Consider the following 23,024-nt stretch of genomic DNA (forward strand, 5'->3'; position numbering starts at 1 on the left):
CATACTATCAGGGGAGGACGCCACATCTTATCCCTTTCTGTCTATAATATTATACAAGAAAATTATTATGGTTGGGTACACTGACTGTGTCCACTCACTTGTTGGTTTAAAATAGGAAAAAATCTAAATATATAACATATCAATCCAAGTAAACTGGATAAGATGGTCTCTAGAACGCATGTAACTCGGGTAAGAATTACAGGAAACATTTAGTGGCAAGTATTTCATGATGAATACTAATTAAGTAGGAGAACTGATACTTACACATGTTTTGTATGTGATAATAACACAAGTACAGGCCACATCGGAGATCCTCGAGACAAATCATAATTCAGATTATGTTAAAAATTGCTTAGTGTGTGAAATCTTGGCTGTGACGTGAGTACGCCCTCTTGTGGATATGGGAAAATACAACATGCAGCTTCCACAAACTGGTTCTTGTGTTCCAGACACTATTTGACCAAGATGTGTGAACTTAAAGAAGAAATGATGAATAGCATTCAGCTCGTGTCTGTTCGCGTTAATTTTGTTGCTGCTGTCCTCTGCTGTGAGGTCAGTCTGTTTTTTAATGCGCATTTTTACTCCGCCAGTAGAGGGCGGCATTACAATATACCTGACAAACAGTCAAATTTGTGTCTGAAGAAGAGTGGTTCAGGGTGGCTCGTCTGGTTGGTAGACATGTCACAGATCCGAGAGTAATGCTAACTTGGCCGCAGTAGTTAGTGAGTTGTCCAAAAGTGTCTCGAAGCTTAAAGGGGTGATTGTAGAGCTTGAAACCTCGTCAGGTGGCCCGTTAAGAGGGTTGGCAAAGCGGTACGAACGCTACGGATCCCGGAACTTTGATAACTGACAGCAGCTGGTTTAGCTAGCTTTAGCTGACTAGCTGGGGAGCTCCCGAAAAGTAACGTCAGGGTTTGTTTCATACAGTCATGTCTGCGGCCGGAGACTTCGGAAACCCTTTAAGGAAATTTAAATTGGTCTTCCTCGGGGAGCAGAGTGGTAAGTCTGGTGCTAACATTGAAACTAAACGGCATATCTGAAGTAATGCTCTGTAAGCTAACACTAGAGTTTGATGGCTCGGTCGGGTGATTAACGTCAACCAGTTAGCAAGCTAACACTAGCGGCGGATCGTCAAACTTGGCACAGTGATAGCATTGCGACAGCTAACTTGTTCCCTACTGCTTGTCCACGCTGGCATTGTGGAAATGCAACTATGTTCTTCACAGATGAGTCATGTCTGTGGAAATTGACTTCTTCATCTCTTGTGGTGTAAACATACAGTTAATAGGCAGTGGCTGCAGGGAGAGAGCAGCGAAGTGTAATTTATATGCTGAGACAGAGTGACTAACATAAATAATACATTGAAGTGTTCATTGGATAATAATATCAATTATATATTTTCCTGACTTGGCATGTTTATGTTGTATCTACTGGATACATTGACTGGATTACTGACTAGTTATACTGACTCATTAGTTGTCTGAATTAGATCTTTGATCAATCTCGGTTAAAGTCCATAAAAGCTATTAGTCATTGCATCGATTAGTTTTTCTACCTCGAGGACACTTCCCAATTACCCAAACCTGCCCAGTAGCATTCCTATAGACTCCCTATTCGTTTTCCTCTTGAGTCAAAGAGAGCGCACTGGAAGAGATATAGGGAGGCAGGGAATATGTCAAGTACAGTCCCATACGTAACAATTGTGTGTGTTCAAAGGTAAAGGTGTGGTGGTATTGGTTATGCACAATAAAACACAGTGTAAACTGAATGTAATGTTTCATACAGAATGGAGATTTACTGATCCAGCCTTTTCTTCTCCTTTGTTATCAGCAGATCCCGTAGGGAGAAACTAATATACTAATATGATAGATAGTATGATAGTTTTTCATCCACAGCAAGAAAGCAAAGAACTTGACATCCTTACAGTTAAGACAAACTGTGTCAGAATAAACTCAAATAGTCTAAATAAACAGCTAGAATAACACAGCAATATCAAACAAGCCAAAACTCTAAAACTATCTAGTTTTCATGAAGCAAATATATATACATATATAAATGAATCTGGGCAGAATTTCAAACAAAAAGTGCCTTTTATATATAAAGCCATGAAATTCACCATGTTCATTTTGGTGTATAGTAACATGAAGCCAGGTTGGGATATGGAGCTAAAACACTTGAGGACATGTTGCGGCACAATCTCTGAAACGACTCATGGAAAATGTCATGGCATTCATGAACACAGATCCATGTCTTCTGGTCTAAAATACCTACTGCAGTTTCTCCTCTACCAGTATTTGTTTTAAAATGGAGGTGTATCTTGTAATGTGACCCTCCACTCCCATCGAGATAAGACAGCCAGACTTTGTATTTGTCAGTCGGTCTGTGATCAGCTGTAGCCTTGTAAACAGCAGTGTTGGCTTTAGCCATGTCACCATCACTTGATGCACATTGTAACTGATAATGTAACTCGAGCTCAAAAAAAAACAGGCCGGCGAGCACAGTCTGGGGGCTCAGAGCTTGTCTGAGTGTCCCTCTCTGTACTGATGTGTTAAAGGAATGTTTTATCAGTAAACATCGGCGAGATTTTTAGTCATTCAACAGTTGCTATGTTTAGAAAATGTTGTAATGGTGTGGTAATAACACAGAGTGATTTCAGAACTAAATCTTCCCAGTAGGCCGACTGAGGCCTGGTTATACCAAGGCAAAAAACTATGAATGGGGAAGTTGCTTCCCAACCTTATTTGTGTCTCAATCTTCCTCAACCGTCTAATTTCTCATCAGCTATTTAAAACGTGCACCACACCCTTTAAAAGACCAGGACTGTCAGAGAGCAGTGAGAGTTGCATGATGAGCTCCTGTCAGCTTTTATCAATTAAAAAGGATGTTTATCTGTGGCTCATGGACTATACACAGATTTGGTGTTGGCACTGTTATAACCCAACTGTAATCCATCCAGTTAGTATTTGTTTATTTTTTTATTTTTTGCACATGTTTGCCTGATTAGAGAGTCATTTTGCAGTGTTGGTACACATGAGGGAAGACGGCCACAGTGCCTATTTTGGATTAGATTAATAACACATTTCAACACAAAAAGCAGAGCATTTCTCTTTCTTATTAATATCAAGAATACTCAATTGTCATTATGTGAGAACATAACGGAATTTTGGGCTATAGCTCCTGGCTTAAATAGTGCAAAATATGACTATTACTGTTATTACTACTAAATATGTATTTGGGTTTCACAATTATTCAGTTATCATCCAGGATTATATTAAGACAGAAATATTATTATTGTTTGTGTGGAGCTGAGAAAATTGATATTCTCTATTTTGATAATTGCTGTATTAGATAACATCAGAACAGTTCAAGCCTAGCTTTTCAAGTGCTGCATCTCTTTATTGTATGAGATTATAAACTCACTCGCCAGTTCATTAGGGAACACTGGTGAAAACAAATATGTTCCAATATAACAGTCCTGCACTCAATCCCCCTTGAAGACATCACATTGGGAGCTGAGATTTTTCAGAATAGAGACAGTTTCCTTAAATAAATAAATGGATGCTACTTACACCCCAAACCAGTAAAGCCACGTTATTTTGATTGTTTTGAATTAGAATATAAGAACTGATTAACCTACAGAACTGATGTGAAAGTGTAATTTTTTATAATTTCTGTTTGTTTTTTAGTGGGAAAGACTTCACTGATCACCAGGTTCATGTATGACAGCTTCGACAATACTTACCAAGTGAGACTAACACCTCAGCTTTTTGTATCATTATTTATAACATCTGTATTCTCCTGACTTTGTGAACATTTGACTTATTTTTATCCACTTTCAGGCAACAATAGGAATAGATTTCCTGTCGAAAACCATGTACCTTGAAGACAGAACAGTAAGTTCTTTGGTCTTGACCATACTGGGGAAACAGTCGGTGTGACTGTAAGGGTTGGGTGCTGGGATTTTTAAGGCCCAGGTGTTGATTTCTGACAATATTTATTCATTCTTGATAGTTATGTCCTTTCCAACAAATGCACAAAGCATTTGTACCATCCTGTTACTGTGAACAGGATGCTGTACCTCCCCGGAGAGTCCTTCCTTTCTCTATTTGTGTCCTTCTTCAACACAGGTTTTCTTCCTCTCCTTCCTACCCATCCATGTATTCTCCCATCACTGTTTTGAAATTAAACACCTTACTTGATCAAGAGAGGAGGGTTGATGATAAGTGAAGGGTGATTACTTATTTCTCTCCCCTCCAGGCCCAGACAGCTTGCTCTCTCTGGTGGTCATTCTCTACCTGCATGCACTACGCTCTCTCTCTCTCTACCTCTCTCTCGCTATCTCTTGCTATCTCTCTGTCTGTTCTCTCTCTCTTCTCCCATTACTCTGACCTTATTTAGTTTACTTTCAATTTGCTTTTTGTCATATAAACTTGCCTCATTTGTCTATTTGTTTTATTTTCATACTTTCTGTTTTTTATTTTCCTTTTCTCTTTTTCTTTTTTTTTTTTTTCTTTTTTTTGTTCCATCCCTTCCCCTTCCTGCCCAACAGATCAGGTTGCAGTTGTGGGACACGGCGGGGCAGGAGCGGTTTCGTAGCCTCATCCCAAGTTACATCAGGGACTCTGCTGCTGCTGTCGTAGTGTACGACATTACAAGTAGGTGGATCACCTGTCCACTGTGCTGTTTTAATAACATGCCATGTTTGCCTTGTCCTCTGTGACGTGCATTCTGTTTGTGACATGTTCAAGAGTAAATTCATGTCTTTTTATATGACTTAGTTCTCTTTCCTTTTTGTCTTTGACAGCTGAGGCTCTTCATCTCCTGAATACTTAATACCGCGCCTCTTGTTTGTCTCTCTTTCAGATGTCAACTCTTTCCAGCAAACCACAAAATGGATTGATGACGTGAGAACGGAAAGGGGAAGTGACGTCATTATCATGCTGGTGGGAAACAAGACAGACCTTGCAGACAAAAGGTAATCTGTTCTTCCGTCCTCTTGTCTCTGTGTAAGCAGGCAATCCATTAAGAGCATACTAATGAAGTCATTGATTGTTACTGCTCTGTCAATACACAAGTGCTCAGCAGCGTCTGACGCAGCACTGGATCGGAGAAACTTGTGTACATGCTGTACATAAACTCCAGTCAGCTATAACATTATGTCATAATTACTGGTCAAGTGGATGACAGCCATTATCTTGTTATCGTGGGTGGAATATGTTAGCCAGGAAATGAACATCTTATCCTCAGAGATGATGTGTGACGTTTGATCTGAAAGTATCTACTGTGTGACACATTTAATACACCTGTTTAATGATGTTGCATTCTCTTGCTGTGCATCTTTTAACTGCCTTGTCTACCACAGGCAAGTATCTATCGAAGAGGGTGAGCGGAAAGCCAAAGAACTAAATGTAATGTTTATTGAGACTAGTGCTAAAGCTGGCTACAACGTAAAGCAGGTAAGGGTGTACGTGAGTCGTGCTCTGTAGTCCTGCTGCAGATACTGGCGCCTGGGCTCCACATCCAAAGTTCACCCTATAAATTAGAGGTCAGAGGCTAACTTCTTCTACTTATGTATATAAAACAGCCATTTTAGAAAAGTTAAATTTGCAAGTTGTGTCTCTCAGGAATAATCCAGTGCATAAATCCAGAAAAGACAGGGATTCTTTTTACATCTTTGTATCTAAACATCAAGAGCCAGAGTTGGAATGCAATAACCCTCTGGACAAAGCCACCCTTGTTCTAGTCTTTGTGCTAAGCTAAGCAATTGCAGCTCAGCTCCATATTTATATTACAAATATGAGAAATGTATCAGTCTTTTGAACCAGCCGTTGGCAAGAACGTGAATCTGCATATTTCCCTAAATATTGACTTGTCCTCTTTAAGCCTTCTCTTCATGTTTTGGAGATCAGCTGACACACTGAACATTATGAAGGTCTGGGAGACTTTTGGTCTTGAGCACTGGTGGCAGTATCAGCAGGAAGGGGCACGGCTCGTTGATGTACTTCAACATAATCACAGTCTGTGTTTGTTTTTTTTCCCCCCCTGTCTTTGTGTGGATGTCTGTGGCGGTATGTGTGTGCGTGTGTCCTGGTGGGTGGTGTTCGCGGTGATTCGTTGCTCATCACAGACAGATAACCACAGAGGAGGGAGAACAAAGAGCGAAAGAGATGAATGTTCTGTTTATTGAAACAAGTGCAAAGACAGGCTACAATGTCAAACAGGTAGAGCGTGTGCACCTTCCTGTGTGTGTGTTCATAGTGCTCATGCTCTCTTCTGATTGGCTTCTATTTCACACATGCATGCGTGCATTAAGGTGTGCTGTACACATCGGCTTCCTCTGGTCGTAAGTGAGGCGCATATTTGTTTTTCAAGCTCTCTCCCGCTCAGTAAGGATTTTTATTGGCCAACCTTTGATGAGAAATACCCAGAGGGAGGGTCAGAGTTTGCAAACCAATAACGTGCACTGATTCGCACAGTAGCAGTGTTTTTGAAATCTGCATGTTTTTAAGTCTAGCTTCATGTTTTGCCGCTAAGTATGGTTTGGACATGTGCAGGATCACATCATCACACATACAGTGCACATGTCTTAAATTTCATGAAGATCCACCAATCACCTCCCAATCTTTATCAGTGGAAGATATCAGGTAAACTATATCCTCTTTCCGAAGCCTGTTGTGCCACACAGAAATATAGCTTGGAAGAAGCTCGGACGCAAGGTGCTAAATTCATATCTAATCTGGAAAAGCTCTGTTGGGCGTCTTCCTCTGTGGGAGCTTCAAGTTAATTCTCAATCTTATAATGGGATTAAATGCAACACGCTGACTTGGTTTTAGTCTGTATTTTTGTCATGCTTTGAGTTATTCTCTGTCTGACAGAATAAATCTGCTTCTCTTTCCCTCCAGCTTTTCCGTCGTGTGGCTGCAGCCCTCCCCGGCATGGATACCACACAGGACAAGAGTAGAGAGGACAGTATCCTTTGTGCACATGTCTGTGTCTGACATGACAGAGGAGAGTTGAGAGGACTCCTCGGCTCTCTTATGACCTGTCCCTGCCACAGGGAAAATCTAGTGCAGCGCTGCATCTGACTGTTGTCATTTAGCCCACATCCCTTTAGATTTATTTTACCAGCCAGGACACATATCGTGGTCCAGCTCAGTGACTATTTTATTGTGTATAATCCTAGGGGAATTCCCCAGAAAAGGAGAGATGTGGGCTTCACAGCAGCTACAATAAATCATGTTCATAGAAACGTCAAACTCTCGACCAAGCCAGAATATCTCGGTGGAGATTCTTGAATGAGATTGTTCCCAATTAAATGTTGTGCGGTTGTTTGAGTTTGGTTAAGTTAACAAAAGGCGGTGTTGTTTAAAAGAAAAAAATAGGTTAATAATAATACAATAAACAATAAGTGTTTTGCTGTTATCGCCTAAAATCTATTTATTTATAGAAAATATACTCACTTGCCAAAACATTTGGTACTCTACTGAAAAAAAAATGCATTCCAATTTAACAGTCCTGTACTAAATCCTGGCTTCATGAAAATTAGGAGGCTGTGGTTTGTAGTACTATTGAATTGTATTATGTTGTACCGACACATATTTCTATTACTTTGACAACCGCATTTTAGTCCGTGGGCTAGGCTAAATAATGGAAACAATCAAGTGTTTCATTCAATACAGTTTAACTGCACCACAAACGACATCCTCCAACATGATCATTCAGTTGAATTCCCACCTTTCTGATGCTGTTTCAACTTAAACTGAACATTAGAACAGTCATGAAGGGGGATTCGGTGCAGGACTGTTATATCAAAATGCATTCATTTTCAGGAGTGTACCTAATGAACTGGCTGTGAGTGTAATTTTAATATCTTTTGGTTGGTATATAGGTCACAAACTAAAACTACTTGATCATCTTTGGGTCTGAGTTATTTCCAAAATAGAGCCAATTAAATAATATATATAAAACATATATATACAAAATGATATAGCTGTATTTTGTCTTTTTCTGTGATGTTCTTTAACTCCTAACTCCTTCAGTGATTGACATTAAGCTGGAGAGGCCACCAGAGCAACCTGTCAGTGAAGGAGGCTGTTCCTGCTAATGTTCCCGCCTCCGTTACTGGCTGATCCGTTCAGTTTTTCTGTACACATACCCGTCACTACATCCGCCTCTGGTCCCCTGCCTGAAAAAGAACACTACATCTGTTATCCACACCATCTTGGAAACCTCCTCTGACAGTCATGAATCACTTTGAATTTAACACTTGCACTGTAACACATATACACTGAAACAGTATTTACAGCTAGAGCTCTGCCTTCTACTGAGCTCCATTTGTCTGTCTTTTGAGACAAAGATCATGGTACAAGAGTAATAAGTCACGTTGGTGTAGTTTGACCTTTTGAACCAAACTGAAAAATGTCTGTCTTCAAGTGAAGGCTGAGTTTGATCCTAATCCTTAAAAAGATGCTATGGCTTTAAGCTTAACAAGCACAATGTGGCTGCTGTGTGTATTTGTCAGCTGTGAACAAATGTTGTTGTTTTTTTAATGTTTGGAATAATATGCAGAAAAGGTTGCAAAGTTGTGTTGGGATTAGCAACATTTAGGAGATGCCATTTTAGACACTGTACAGTCATAATGCAGCTGATGTCGTAAGTGTAAGCCGTGAGCTTATTTTGAAATTTCAGGTGCTTGTACCAGCAGTCACAGTCTCCCAACATGTACCAGCATGGAATGACAACACACTGAAAACCACACAGTCTCACATCACATCACAAACATAACATGACTGCATCTTCCACATTACCGTCCTTCCCTCTTCCCCTGCACACTCCCTTGAGGTGGGTTATTTTTACCTTGGCTTCCATTTTCTATTACTTTTTTATTTGGATGTTTAATTGTTTCCTAAAAATACAGCTGTCATAGATTATAATTATTTCTTTGATGATAGTGTTTGAGGAGGTTTTTTTTTCTCATTAAACCTACCATGAACATTAGATATGGAGGTGTATATATATGCCTTTTGGAGTTAAATCATAGAGGGCTTCCTGGCTTTGGGTTTGTCTAGTTTGGTTAAGGCGTTTTATGAACACTTATGGTTTTTATTTTTTGGCATTGATCTTTTGTTAGTGATTATTCTACTTGTGTATTTAATCCACCATGACATGTAATATTTATTTCTGTTGGATTCATGTTTCTTTTTTTATGGCTGTTAATATCTTCTCTCTTGGTATGAGTCCTGAATCGCTAATAAAATATGCATCCACCTGGACCACCTTTAACGGAATCGGTAGGGAACGTCTGCTGCTTCATCCACCACCTCTAGGTGGCAGCTTGATCACACTGATAATATTTTGTGCAATTTTTTTTGTGTGAGGAAAGTCCAACTTGTATAGCATAGAAGTCCTTAACGTTTCTGTCTGGAATGGTTTTAAATGAAAAAATAAAAATACACTTATCACGGCTGCTGGAATTCATTTGCAACTTTAAAGACAGTTGGATCCAAGTTATTTTTCAAGTATCTGTTATAAATCAAAGTGCAGAGATGGTTCCTAGAAGTGGTGACAATGTGTGAACTGCAGGAACTCTATTTGGAGCAAATATAAGCTCTTACTGATTGGTCTTGTGTCCTGAATAACTCAATATAATCAGCCCTACTCGCTGTCCTTCAGGTGGAATATGCTGGACATTTTCACTGCAGGAACAGCACAGATAGAACTGAGGGCAGCCTCCCAAAACTGAGCTGTCCTAAGCAATCCTGAATGTTCAGTATCGGGGCTAACAATTATTTGGTCAATTGCAAATAATTTAATGGTGCACTCAAGAGTCTGTGTGTTTTGTGGTATTAGATGACCCATGTGTTAAATACTGTAGTAGTTTTCAGATTAAAATAATTTTGGTTACAATGTAACCAATGCACATATATTTTAAATTGTATATAGTTTATTTTAAGCCAATCAAGTTTGAGTTTTTTCAGACTTGTCGGTTATCCTTTCAAAACAAATGGTTATTTGCATGCTGTGATACTACAGACTTTACAACACAAAGCATGTAACTATTTCTTGCTGTATTTTTCTCCAACAAAAACAGAAGTCAACTATAAATACGTTTTTGTTTGTTTGTTTAGTAGAATTCAGCAACCTCTCCATTCCCGCAATTTTCACAAACCTCGCGAGAGTCTCCACAGGCAGCCGTTACCCTGGAAACGAAGCGAAACAACTGCTCTGTGTTTTAGCTAGTTAGCTTAATTTTGATTTACTTTAAACTGCTAGTATAGTTTTTACAACTTTATTCCACAATGAGCAGCGATTACTACGAGGTGTTGGAAATAAACAGAAATGCAACGGATGCAGATATCAAAAAGGCGTAAGTGACGTGATACTTGTAGCAGTTTTTTTTATTTTTTTTATGTCTTTATTGTGTTTATGTGTTTATTAAAATCTAAACTTATCTTCCCAGGTATCGACGCCTTGCGTTGAAGTTTCACCCGAGCAAGAACAGAGAACCTGGAAGCACCGAGAAATTCATTCAGCTGAGTGAAGCTTATGATGTTTTGAGCGACCGTAAGTAGAGGAATGGCTTTTCTTTTATTTTGAATATGAACGTTAGATCGTGTATTTTGCTCGGGCATCCCTTCATGTACAAAAAGCAGAGCTGCCAACTCTCACGCTTTCGCCGTGTGACACACGGTTTTGCCTGTTTTCACACGCACTCACGCCACACATCCAATTTCTCACGCTTAAAAAAAAAAATAAAAATCCGATCTTGGTCCGAGACTCTTCCGTTCCTTTTCAAACTCCACGACGTTAGATGGCGCTGATGAGCGCCCCTGAACCTTTGCGCTGCGCTACACCTGCAGTGCACCCCTTTACTATCTATGCCTGCACCCCGAAGTAGACAGAAGAAGAGATACAGAGATCACCAAGACCACTACCGTAATTTCCAGACTATAAGGAGCACCTGAATATAAGCCGCACCAGCTAAATTTTGGAGAAACTACAGATCGTGCCATATATAAGCCGCACCCGACTATAAGCCGGTGGTGTTTTAATGTTTAATTACCGTAAGGGTTTCTTCTACCACGGAGGGGATTGTCGGGACAGAAATGACTGTTTGGAAACGCAAAGCGTCCCATATTTACATTTGACAAACATCTTTCGATCAATCAAACAAAAAATCAATTGATCAAACTTTCACATCTTTGACATTACAAACAGCATTCGTGCAGTGCACAAATAACACAACGGTGCGCTCCTAGCGCACTTCCTGCAGTCATAGTACCGTAGTAGTGCAGTATAACAAAAAACAAAGTTTGCAACGCTTGACGAGGCAATAACGTTAAATGGCTAAATTTAATTTGTTTGTAAAAGTGCTTGCCTGTAACACGGCAGCAAAAGTGCAGTAACCCGGCTGCTCAACAAAATAACCAGCATCTTTTTCGAAAACAGCCAACACAGCAGTAAAGGTGCAGTAACACGGCCGTTTACTGTATCAAAATAACCAGTCTACTATACCAGAAAAGTCAGTTCTTAATCCTCGTGTCATCGTCTATGACATAATAGTGCGCCCCTGGTGACCGTTAGCTGTAAAAATCCATCTGCCGTTGTATAAGCCGCAGGGTCCAAAGCAAGTGACAAAAGTAGCGGCTTATAGTCCGGAATTTACGGTACTTTGAGAAGTCTGATAAAGAAGAGAATCTGAGTTGAGACTAGGCCAGTATAACCATGCACACAGATTATAGACAAGGACTTTACCCAGCTTCTGACCTGCATCGGGTACTGATTATGCCTCATTTTAGCTGTTTTTGTAATGCATTCATCTGTTTTATTGCTTGAAAAAGTTGTACTGTTTAAGCACTTTATTTGTCTCTGATGGACCATGTGGTGGGAGACTTTGAATGAAGAATAATGTCCCTCCCTAACTAATCTTGTGTCGTTTTTGGCTGAACATAAATCATTAAGTGCTCTTAAGAATACAATTATTCACAACATAGGTTAGGTTTTAGTTAAGAATTAGTTTAATACCATTTTAATTAAAATATCAATCAACCTACCTAGGTCAAATTTTAAACACTGATCTATGAATAAGGCTTTATTGTCATTTAGTTTTCTGGTTGAATGTTCAGCTCAAGTCTACAGACTAAGACCTACAAGTCATGATGCCGAACATGAATCAGAATAAGTTCAGGTATTGCACATCTTTAGAAGACCGCCCAAAAATCCACTAGAATGCTGGAAACCACATCTGCTTAATCCAAAATGGCTATGTCTGCTTCACAGAATGTAACCAATATTGTCCATCTCCAGTGGGCTGCCCCTATCAACAGCTTTGGACCTCCCCACAAACCACCAGAATGCAGGGTACAACATGGGTACAACATCAAATTAATTCCAGTTATCTTATATCTGAGCCACCAATTTGTGTGACTGCGTGCACGGCATAATTTTGGTCACCCACGACAAAATCTCACTCCAAGGTTTTTTGAAAAGTTGGCAGGTATGAAAAAGTATTCACCTCCTTGGATGTTACCCCTTTTTATTGATTTTCTAAGTAATGGTCAATTTAAAATACAAAAATAACTCTTTACTGTTAACAGCTCTACAAAGTAATGTAAATCAATATATAAATAATTCTAAATATATAAATAATGTAAAATAAGTGGTTGCATAGGCAAGTCAGGATTTATATGCACCATTGGCTACAAAAACAACACTGAGTGTGTGTGTGTGGATACATCTGGGCACTGCAATCTTACTAAAAATTTCTTAGGAGTAACACTATATAACCAATAAGTAAAACTAATAGGCTACACTGTATGCATGTAACATTTCTAATAAAGGGCATGCCATGTACACTTTCAATTAGTCAGATGGTTAAAATATGTGCATAATGCCTTTTAAAGATCCACATTTGAGCAAAACAGCAATATTCGTGCCTATACCAGTGTTTTGACTGCACATGCCCATTTTGTTCATGACAGTTCGAAAAAAGGCAACATACGACAAGTTTGGCGAGGAGGGTCTAAAAGGTGGCATCCCCCCTGAGTTCGGCATTGGTGGGGCTTGGTCATCAAAATATGTCTACCACGGTAACCCAGACAAAACATTCAGAGAGTTTTTTGGCGGCGACAACCCATTTGCAGGTGAGACAAACTAAACCAAAGACCATGCAGTGAATTCTAATATGTTAAATATTCATACCAGAGGCAGTAATAATAATGTTTAATAATGTTTTTTTAGACTTCTATGCGAGCGATGCACCGCTACAGTTCGGTGGGATGCAGGCAGGATTGGTGAAAAAGACGCAAGATTCTCCAATAGAGAGAGACCTACATTTGTCTCTGGATGATCTGTTCCATGGCTGCACAAAAAAGATTAAGATTTCTCGCAGGGTAAACTTTGAAGAGTTAAACTATTCATGTATCCCTTTGACCTAGAGCTCCTCACAGACTCTGATTCGAGGGGCTTTTATCCAACTAATAAACCAAATAAAACACACTCATTGATTTTACACTTAATACTTTGTCTTGTGTTTAAGGTTATGAATGACAATGGCTACACATCCAGCATCAAAGACAAGATCCTGTCTATAGATGTAAAGCCTGGATGGAAGGAAGGCACAAGAATCATTTTTTCCAAAGAGGGGGATCAGGTAAATGAAGTCAACACCATTTCAGAAAGCTCGTCAGTTGATATGATGGCTTATTTTCATGCTTTTATACAAAAATCTATGTTATGGTCTGAGTCTGAGCTTGTGGTGCTGTCCCTGGTGCTGGTTTAACTTTAAGTGGCCTCACAGAGCTGCAAAAGTATTAGATTTTTGGATTTCAGTGTTTAATCTTTTATTGAAAATATTAGTAAAGAATTAATGTTTGTGTTATATCCATGAACCTTTGTTAGTTAATATCTATACTATTAAAGAAATGTTTGTATAAAAGGGGATGGAAAGGATAGCCTGGAGGAAGGTTTATTACTTTATTAAGCTATGAAATTTAATAGCTGAATAATTTCATTGCTAATTTACAGCGAATCTCCTTCATTGACATAGAAAAGTGGCTCACAGACTAATGTGATCACTTCCAAATGAAGGTTTTTAAAATATAATCTGTTGCACAGGTCATTCTTCACTAACGATACATACTGTTTGTAATCCTTTTGCCTTTAGGGACCCAACAGCATCCCTGCAGATATTGTGTTCATAGTGCGACAGAAAAGTCATCCTCAGTTTGTAAGACAGGACAATGACCTGATCTACAAGGCCAAGATCTCTCTGGAGATGGTGAGTCATGTCTGGGTTTAGCTATTGGCCATTCTAAAAGATTTAGCCTTAGCAGAATAAACACTGAAGCTGCAATTGATCCCCCTTCCCACAGGCACTGGCTGGCTTCTCTGTGGATGTGCAAACACTAGATGGCAGGCTGCTCAGTATTCCTGTCAATGACATTGTCCAGTAAGTGCTTTCATGTTCATTTCTAATACCAATAAGGGAAAATGTGTGTGTGTGTGTGTTGGGGGGGGGGGGGTCATATAAGTATCATGGCATATATCAATGGCACACTTAGACTGTGATGTTTATTTAGCACTATGCATTGATTTTGTGCGTCATTTTCCTCTTTCTGATTTGTTTTTGTCATAATGCATCAGCCCTACGTACAAAAAAGTGCTCACTGGAGAGGGAATGCCGCTGTCCCAGAATCCTTCCCAGAGAGGAAACCTCATCGTTACTTTTGACATCCAGTTCCCAGAGCAGCTCTCCGCCGAGAGGAAGCAATTGATCAGACAAGCTCTAACCTTTAAAGAGTGATTTTAAATATATGTGTTGCACTCCTACAACTAATGATTCACATGGTTACATTTCTGTCATCACAGATTTTTTTTTAATACAAAAAGTTGAAACATGCATGAAAAAACAACAAGATGTAAACATAATTGTATATAATACAACTGTGGTACAATATCAGCTTCCTGGCAGACAGTAATGATCACAGTAACGTGTAGCTGTGATTCGCTGCCATCATGGCTCTTTTCAGCTGCTCATATGTCACAAACATCACGACGTTCCAGGACCCCAGGCGTAAGAACGATGGCATGAACCTTGAAGGAAAGAAAAACAACACAATTTATTGCAATCCATTCATATTAATAGCTGTTATTTAGTTTACAGACGTTTAAATCTTCCTCCATAAATGTTTAATTTACATCCTCATTAGTCTTTCAGCATCATCTGTGGAGTTATTGCTTACCCTTTATAAAAGGCACGGGGGCCCTCTTTGGTCATCATGGCAGCAGCACAGTTGAGGACGCTGCTGTACTGACCAAGAGCAGAGTTCATATATCTTGTCTTGACCACATCGACAGGAGAGGCGATCACTGTTGTGCATAACCCCGCTCCAAAAGCTGACACGAAGTGACAGGGCAGGTTATCTGTGGAATACAAGATGAATGTTACTAATCCAGGATGGAGAACACTTGGGTATTATATTGGGTATTATATCACACCTGGATCACATAGGACTGTAGTTAATGTTTACCTGTCAGAGGAGTGGACTGAAGAAGCATATCCTTGATGAAGTCATACGTCACAAGTTCTGTGCAGTTAACAATAGCGTTCCGTGTGATGTTTGGAGCTGTCCCTGCAGAACAGAGTTGTAAAAGTGCATAAAATGACGCACCAGGAGAAATAAAAGTCACACCTTAGTTTCGCAATCTCCAGTTACCTTTCCACAGACCACGGATGCCTTCTTCCTTGCCAATGGTCCTGTATGCGTCAATAGTGCTACTATAAAGTCTGGTGTTCCCAGGAGACCTGGCCTGTGCCTGGAAGCGGACTTTGACCACGTCTGTTGGCTGAGCCAAAGCAACCGCCATGGCACCTGTAGTACATCCCGCAAGCAGTCGACTGCCGATGCTGACATCTGAACAAGTGAAAAGAGAGATATCAAGCCTGATTAGTGCAGGGCTCACAATTAATTTGAATTAAACTATATGCTTAATGCCATAACCTGATAAGATGTAGTGCAGGACTGTTATATTAGAATGCAATTCGTTTACACCAGTGTACCTAATGTTTTGGCAAGCAAGTGTAAATGGAATGTAGTGCCTGTTGCAATATAATACATTATAATAACATATCCTTTTCACACAAACTGCAGTGAAGTGTAGAATAACTGCCATAGGTGATACACTTTAGAGTCCATTCACAGATACTCACGGTCAGAGCCTTTAGTGTAGAACTGTTTAACAGAGTCATAGAGACCAATGCGGACAGAGGCAAAGCTCATCTGTCTCTGGAGTCCTGCCACCAGTCCATTGTAAAGACTCAGAGGTCCCTCTGTGCGCACCATGGTGGTGATGGTGCCAAACACTCCCCGATACTTCACTGCAGAGCCTTTCCCTCCTGATGCTGAGGCTGTGCTCTCTCCTTGGATCTGTGTAGGATATAATTAAATCTCATATGACTTAGGAGAAGAGACTTTTTAGCTGCTTTAGGGTTGGAGACATTGTTGCATGCATATGGAATAAAGTTCAGAGCTTTTTTCCTTTACCTGCAGCCGCACTTTGGCTGTGTCCAGAGGGAAGGTGAGCAGGTCAGCGAAGCACGCTGCAGTTCCTGCTCCCACAAACTTTACAGCTGCCGACGGAGGCACATCTGCAGGTCTAAATCCAACCATTTTCCAAAATTGGTTTGATCAATACAGGGACTGAAGAGAGGCTTGTTAAAGCTGGCGGACAAGAAGCTCCAAAATCTGAAAAAATAAAATATTCCTACATTAATTCAGAGACAAAGATTCATCTCTTTGAGGAGAAAATGCAAAGCCACTCAACTCTACAAAGCTGGCAAAGAAGATTCAGTTAGTTTAGTAACGACTCATTTACATTTTTTTATATTTGACTTACCTTTATTGGAGAGTTTAAGGGCAGAAGCATTAGAGATCAGGATTCTCTAAAGGTGTCCCTTTGACTAAATTTCGTTCCAGTTATAAATTGTTTTCCTTGTTTTTCCATGAAATGATTTTCAAAAGTGATGAGTCTTAAAATCATACTCCAAAACCTGGAAAACAGAACTAATCATCAGTGAAACAAGTCTTTGATAATGAAGACACAAACAAAAGAACATTATTTGAAAGAGTTTGGTTTTACCGTGACTTGATCTGTGAAAGTTGAAATGCCTCCTGCCGAGTCTCACACTATGAATGGACACAATGTGGAGAAAGAAAGCCGCCTCTTTAAATACAGTCACGGTGCTGTTACATCACTGCATGACATGTGTTAGAGGTGGGGCCCCACCCCGGCTCCATATATCTGAGAGCTGCCTGCTGATCAAACAGGCGCGCTATAAAAGTCTTTGTCTCTGTGTGACAAACAGCATATCTTTGTGTAAGTCTTTGTATACGAAGTGTGATTACAGAGATTGTTCTTTCTTGACTTCATTATCAAGCCTGCTCTCTGTTGTGCCCCTATGACAGTATCAAAACACTCTGATCTGATTTTGGCAATTAAAGATTTTATCTGTAAAATCGTGCTAAAACTTTTTTGCTCATTCATACAGTTGTTTTTTTTTTTAAGTTTGTATTTCAGAGTAAATGCTGAGTCATGCTGAAACACATGTTAACTGCCTGACAAATTAAGGCCATATGTTGAGAACGGTAATCCCAGTGTTGTTGTTCCTGCATTGATTAATGAGGCACTACATTGAAACATTCTGTTTAATTATGTTATATATAATAATTCTATGATGCATTTAAAACCATTGTGTGTCTATTGTTCATATTTAATTTGTATATTTTATAAATAAAGCCACGCAATATTCTGTAGCCAGCCTGAACAGGGAAGTTACTATATGCACACTCGATAACATAAGTAATGACTTTATTATTATGGTTGCATGACAAATATGAAGAAGTAGTCTTATGAAATACATGGTATATAAATCCCGAAGACTGCTTAGGTACATGTTGTCCTACATATGTATTGAACCATGCCTCTGTGCGTCTATATATATCTTACTGACCTAACTGTGAAACTGCAGCAACAGGATCAGTTGCCACTGGAAGTATTCCATACCATCTACACAAAACTGGATATACAACTTTTCAACAACCTAATGCAATATATGAATATGTGATTACCTTTTTTTATTTTCATTATTTCAACAGTAACAGTAATAACACCCCTCCCAACCAAACAAGCAACCCCAACTCCAAACCATCACCATCTATACTGATCCCTCTCTGGTTGCCAGCATCCATTGCTGTGCTCCTTCATGTACAGCTACCACAGCTAATAAAATGAAATACATACAAAAATATAAAGAAGTAGCACAAGCATGTATGTATCCTGTCAGAGCTGAATGTTCACCCAGAACAAAAGATCTAAAGTTAAAAGAGATTTGTATCTCTGTGATCTGACATAGATTATCTTAAAATTGGCCTAGAATTGTTGGACTTTGTCACAGGACCATAAAACATGAACTAAATTACCGTCCTCAGATTTGCATCGCCAACAGTTTGATGTGGGTAATAAACCTAATCTAAATAATCTGGAAAGAATCCAGTAAAACCGATGCATAATTTTGAATTGAATGAGACGTACTCTTGCATCCCTTGGTACTGCTTTAACACGAATATGTTTATCTGATAAATTATCACAATTCTCATAACACAGTATATTCTGCTTGGTGCCTCTGGGAATGTCACATTCACTATGTCTCAGAGGATCCTCTTACCTTAAAATAAAAGATGTTCAACTCTCACATCTACATTGAGACTGAAAGATGATTTTTTCTTTATTCCAAGGAAATTCTGACATCTTTGCAACGTTCAATTAAGCATTGTAATTTATTTTTCCTCTTGTTTTATTCAAACCATTTCAAGTGTCTCCTGGGATTTCTTTGTTGAAAAACCCAACAAATCTAAAGTAAAATTCATACACTACAGAAAAAAACGGCCATTTTGATCATTATAGCATCCTTTTTTATAATTGTGTGCAACATAATTACGATTCACTGGCCAGCAATAAATCAAACTGTTTACATTAAGGGACACATACATTAAATCATAAACCCTTGGCCACATACTGCAAAGAATGATAAACACTGTAAACAATCTGCAGTAGAGGACAGGATACAAAGACAATGTCAAAGACGTACTGTGGAAATGATGACCATATTCATTTGCGCCCTCAGTTCATTCTTGTAAACGTTAAAGTCCGTAGTCAACTGTCCACCTGATCAAGGTTTGAGCAGCAATATAACTTCTGGATTTACTGTAACATTTCACATCCATCTCTTACACATGCACTGGATTTTTGCAATGGAAGCACTGATCATTACAATGGATAAAATATATCTAGAAATCCTACTCTAATCTTTATATCATTCTAGTATTGCAACGATGTCCCCGAGTTCTCTTGCGACATGGTTTTATAACATGTGAGTGTTTATAACACACAAAGTCCACCTCTGAGTCGGTAATGTGATCATGGGCCTCAAAACCATTCTCTTCTTTTCTGGGCCTCCACATTCGGTAAAGGTCTCCTTTCCCGACCAACCATGAGTCTTCACTGCATCCTGGTGCATGTTAGGTCTATGTATCTGTGCAGTTCTGACTTAAAAAGAGCTTCGGTCAAAATGGTGACTCCCAGTACTGTTGCGTCCTGCACATTCCTCTTTTAATTTGTTCATACGTCACAAACATGACAATGTTCCAGGAACCCAGACGCAGGAAAGAAGGCATGAACCTTAAAGAGTCAAAGGAAAGTAAAAGTAAAGAAGTGTTCGACAGAGCTTATTTTATTGCCTTATTGTTTCACTGTAAGGTTGTGTAGTGTGTTGCTTACCCTTTATAGAAGGCTGTGGGTCCTTCATTCCTCAGCATTGTGAGAGCACAGTTGACAGCGCTGCTGTACTGTCCAGTTCCTGAGTTCATGAACCGTGTTTTAACTACATCCACAGGAGAAGCCACAATTGTTGTGCAGAAGCCTGCACCAAAGGCAGCTGTGAAGTGGCAGGGCAGATTGTCTGGGGGGGAACAGAGGAGATGTCACTTACTACCACAGTATTTGAACTATTTGATCTATAAGTTTGTTGAACTGATATCTTCCTACAGTCATTTTCTTTGACTAACCTGACATTAGGTCATACTTCAGGATGAGTTCCTTGATCATGTCGTAGGTCACCAGCTCTGCACAGTTCACAATGGCATTACGGGTGATGTTTGGCATGCAGCCTGGAAAAAAGCAGAGAATAGTTACTTTACATTCAGAGGAGGTAGTTTGCATGATGAGATTAACTTTGAAGTAAAAAGGTAAGCACCTTTCCAAAGGCCTCGTACGCCCTCATTCCGGGCGATCGTCTTATAGGCTTCCAGAGTGCTGTTGTATCTCCTGCCACCATCAGCCAGCCGTGCCTGGGCTTGGAATCGCACCTTCACCACATCCGTTGGTTGTGCAAAAGCCACAGCCATGGCTCCCGTGGTACAGCCCGCCATGAGCCGAGTAACAATGCCAGCACCTGTGCAGAACTTATGTTAGTCAAAATGAAGGAGTGGGAGAGAAACTACCTTGTTTGTGTAACGCAATGGACACATGACACTCACTCTCAGTGCCTCGAGTGTAGAATTGCTTCATGGAGTCATAAAGGCCAATACGGACAGAGGCGAAACTCATCTGTCTCTGGAGTCCTGCTACAAGTCCATTGTAAAGACTCATGGGACCCTCTGTGCGCACCATTGTGGTGATGGTTCCAAACACGCCCCGATACTTCATTGCCTTGGTCCCCTCAACTTTCGCAGACTCTCCCTGAATCTGTACAAGAAGATGACATTCAAGCGTTCTTCGGTTAAAACTGAACAAGACACATCTTGGACAAAATGTATAGCCTTCTTGAACGCTGTGCGCCTTACCTGCAGCCTGACTTTGGCAGTATCCAGTGGAAAGGTGATGAGGTCAGCAATGCAGGCGGCGGTGCCTGCTCCGAAGAACTTGACTGCCGCAGAGGGCATCATGTCTTTGGGTGTCATGCCAACCATTTGCGTTCCTGGGCTGATGACGTAAATGGAAAGATGTGCTCTTGATGCTATTTGCCCCGGACCTTTGTGTGAAGTACACCACGCAATGAAGAAGATGGTGAAGACACGTGGAATAGAGGTGCTCAAATTTTATCACATTTTGCTTGGATTATTACATCTATGGTGTGGTCAAGTGTAGGTGTTAAAGTATTTAGCGTATTGGATGTATTTAAATGTGCTTAGCATTGGGCATACCTGGAAGTGAGGATAATGACAAGCTTCAAGTTTTCTCAAGAAGTACACAAGTCTTTGGAAGTGGTTCTGTTGTGGAAATGCCTTGGGCCATAAACTGTCTTTGAAGTGAGCCAGCCAGCATACCACCCCTCACTGAAAAAAACAAGCATTTATTATATATATATACATATATTCTAAGGATTTCATCTATATTTTTCTGTTCCTGTAGTTTACAATTTGAAAGCATAACAGTTTGAAATTGTCATCTGTCTTGACATACAAGTTTACCTTAATAGTTTTCCCAATCCCAAACCCAGACAGTGGAAATATACACAATCCTTTAGGCAGGTAGTGGTGTCCTAGTCGTATGCTGCGTCTTTACTGCTCCACCGTGGAAGAAGCCCCTGAATTTATAGACGCTGATTGCACATGACTGCAGGACCGCGCTACAAGTTGTACACACCTGTTATGTGAAGCTCATGTTTACCAGACCATGAAAGACAGTTGGATATTTGAGCTCTTGTTGATCTGCTTCAGGCACCGTCATTACGGGAGCCTGGACGCCATGAGCACACAAACATTAAGAATATTTTCATGTCTATTTCCATTTGCTTATTGGAACTTAGTTCACATTTTAAATCCAAAACTACTTATGTAACAGTTTTGGCTTTAATGGATACCATCTCCTATTACCACACTAACGTCACAGGGCATATCTGATTTTTCTATTGGCTGATAACTTCAGCCAATCAGACCGAGAGGCCTGTCTGAATTTTTTAAACGCTTTCAAGGGGCATTCGACTGGCTGGGTAACATTTGCACCGCATTTCCTTTTCTTAGTGGGAGTGTCTACACAACACAATTCTAACAAGTTCAGGAGTTTTAGGAATTCCCTCATCCCTCCTCCCAGCAAGTAGTAAAAAGTCACAGAATGCCCCAGGAAAAGAAACCGCCGTGCTTCTCAGCCAATCCATACGAGGAACAAGGGTGGGTGTATGCACGCAGCATCTGAATGCAATCATTTAGGCTGTCTGAACACGCAAACCAGCAGCACCCAACAAGAGGACTGGATATTGAGTGAAAAGTGATAGAGAGGGGAGACACGGTGTAGGTAGAGTGTTGGAGTGTCTGCATGCCTTTGTGCATGTGATTTTCCACAGCAGCTCCAGGTCTTGGCCTCAGTGGGTTTACATCAAACACCCAACAGGCTATGCAAAAACTGTCTCCATCATTCATTTTATAATTCACCTGCTACTACATTCATCAGTTGGTGTTCAATTCCCAAAACTACACTTGTGTTTTCTCCCCATGTGACTTTAGACAATGATGAAAGGATTTTATATTCCATGTGTCAAATCAGGCTGCAGATCTGCACTTGCACAATTTCCACTTATACGTAGAACTCTGAATGTTCTTTCTTAAATAAACCATACAAAAGTAATCTGCCAAAGTCGGCGAGAAAATTGGACTGCACTTACTGTATGCACATGTTTGAGCAACGCTGCATTTGCTCTGCGTTCAAACTTTAACACAGTTCCCTAATGAAAGGTACAAAGAAAAAGAAGGAGCCACTTCCTCCCCCTGCTTTCTTCACACCTCTTGAGAACATTGTGTCAGTAACCTTTGAGCAAAAGTCAGACCAGTAAACAAGTCAGTGGTTCCGGCTTCAACCAGCCCTCACTGGCCTCCCCCACCACCCCTGAAAAAGAAACTGAGCAGGCACGCTGCCGTCACCACTGTGCTCTCCTCTTTGGATACCGTGAATCATGAATCAGTGCTGTGAAA

General features: G+C 40.1%; 4 protein-coding genes across 5 annotated transcripts; 2 read left to right on the forward strand and 2 right to left on the reverse strand.

The window, feature by feature from the left end:
- The first annotated feature begins 656 nt into the window (after nt 1-656).
- LOC311502807 (ras-related protein Rab-6A) lies at nt 657-9,463 on the forward strand. Of its 2 annotated transcripts, none has more exons than XM_084565198.1 (8): nt 657-999; nt 3,687-3,745; nt 3,840-3,893; nt 4,550-4,655; nt 4,864-4,975; nt 5,363-5,456; nt 6,903-6,969; nt 8,040-9,463. In XM_084565198.1, the coding sequence occupies exons 1-8, from the start codon at nt 930-932 to the stop codon at nt 8,102-8,104; spliced, it is 627 nt and encodes a 208-aa protein (XP_084421324.1). In that variant the 5' UTR covers nt 657-929; the 3' UTR covers nt 8,105-9,463. The 2 variants fall into 2 exon arrangements, with proteins under 2 accessions (XP_084421324.1, XP_084421325.1); XM_084565199.1 differs by lacking the exon at nt 5,363-5,456 and adding an exon at nt 6,128-6,221.
- Nucleotides 9,464-9,998: 535 nt separating this feature from the next.
- Nucleotides 9,999-14,834, forward strand: dnajb13 (DnaJ heat shock protein family (Hsp40) member B13). The gene is made up of 8 exons (XM_084564376.1): nt 9,999-10,366; nt 10,460-10,563; nt 12,981-13,142; nt 13,240-13,391; nt 13,538-13,651; nt 14,165-14,278; nt 14,373-14,449; nt 14,644-14,834. Exons 1-8 carry the CDS (start codon nt 10,299-10,301, stop codon nt 14,801-14,803), a joined length of 951 nt encoding a protein of 316 aa, XP_084420502.1. The 5' UTR covers nt 9,999-10,298; the 3' UTR covers nt 14,804-14,834.
- A 1-nt stretch (nt 14,835) lies between these two features.
- On the reverse strand, nt 14,836-17,427 carry ucp2 (uncoupling protein 2). Its single transcript, XM_084564377.1, has 8 exons — nt 17,140-17,427; nt 16,897-17,050; nt 16,545-16,745; nt 16,211-16,427; nt 15,717-15,914; nt 15,531-15,632; nt 15,243-15,423; nt 14,836-15,093 (listed from the first exon to the last, which is right to left on the reverse strand). Exons 3-8 carry the CDS (start codon nt 16,668-16,670, stop codon nt 14,982-14,984), a joined length of 936 nt encoding a protein of 311 aa, XP_084420503.1. The 5' UTR covers nt 16,671-16,745; nt 16,897-17,050; nt 17,140-17,427; the 3' UTR covers nt 14,836-14,981.
- A 1,494-nt stretch (nt 17,428-18,921) lies between these two features.
- Nucleotides 18,922-22,016, reverse strand: LOC311502241 (dicarboxylate carrier UCP2-like). The gene is made up of 7 exons (XM_084564375.1): nt 21,261-22,016; nt 20,901-21,088; nt 20,595-20,802; nt 20,312-20,509; nt 20,124-20,225; nt 19,837-20,017; nt 18,922-19,737 (listed from the first exon to the last, which is right to left on the reverse strand). The coding sequence occupies exons 2-7, from the start codon at nt 21,024-21,026 to the stop codon at nt 19,623-19,625; spliced, it is 930 nt and encodes a 309-aa protein (XP_084420501.1). The 5' UTR covers nt 21,027-21,088; nt 21,261-22,016; the 3' UTR covers nt 18,922-19,622.
- Nucleotides 22,017-23,024: the final 1,008 nt, after the last annotated feature.

The sequence above is a fragment of the Chelon labrosus genome (assembly GCF_963514085.1).
Source record: "Chelon labrosus genome assembly, chromosome: 17".
In the NCBI taxonomy this organism is placed as follows: domain Eukaryota; kingdom Metazoa; phylum Chordata; class Actinopteri; order Mugiliformes; family Mugilidae; genus Chelon; species Chelon labrosus.

Excerpts from the sequence above, each read along its gene's own strand:
- LOC311502807 (XM_084565198.1), top strand. The coding sequence starts at position 930 with ATGTCTGCGGCCGGAGACTTCGGAAACCCTTTAAGGAAATTTAAATTG. Across the intron at positions 1,000-3,686 it reads CTTCCTCGGGGAGCAGAGTG|TGGGAAAGACTTCACTGATC; the intron begins GTAAGTCTGGTG and ends TTTGTTTTTTAG. Across the intron at positions 3,894-4,549 it reads TGTACCTTGAAGACAGAACA|ATCAGGTTGCAGTTGTGGGA; the intron begins GTAAGTTCTTTG and ends CCTGCCCAACAG.
- dnajb13 (XM_084564376.1), top strand. The coding sequence starts at position 10,299 with ATGAGCAGCGATTACTACGAGGTGTTGGAAATAAACAGAAATGCAACG. Across the intron at positions 10,564-12,980 it reads TTATGATGTTTTGAGCGACC|TTCGAAAAAAGGCAACATAC; the intron begins GTAAGTAGAGGA and ends TGTTCATGACAG. Across the intron at positions 13,652-14,164 it reads TTTCCAAAGAGGGGGATCAG|GGACCCAACAGCATCCCTGC; the intron begins GTAAATGAAGTC and ends TTTTGCCTTTAG.
- ucp2 (XM_084564377.1), bottom strand. The coding sequence starts at position 16,670 with ATGGTTGGATTTAGACCTGCAGATGTGCCTCCGTCGGCAGCTGTAAAG. Across the intron at positions 15,915-16,210 it reads CTACACTAAAGGCTCTGACC|ATGTCAGCATCGGCAGTCGA; the intron begins GTGAGTATCTGT and ends TCACTTGTTCAG. Across the intron at positions 15,633-15,716 it reads CATCCGTGGTCTGTGGAAAG|GGACAGCTCCAAACATCACA; the intron begins GTAACTGGAGAT and ends TCTGTTCTGCAG.
- LOC311502241 (XM_084564375.1), bottom strand. The coding sequence starts at position 21,026 with ATGGTTGGCATGACACCCAAAGACATGATGCCCTCTGCGGCAGTCAAG. Across the intron at positions 20,226-20,311 it reads CGTACGAGGCCTTTGGAAAG|GCTGCATGCCAAACATCACC; the intron begins GTGCTTACCTTT and ends GCTTTTTTCCAG. Across the intron at positions 20,018-20,123 it reads GAAGTATGACCTAATGTCAG|ACAATCTGCCCTGCCACTTC; the intron begins GTTAGTCAAAGA and ends GTTCCCCCCCAG.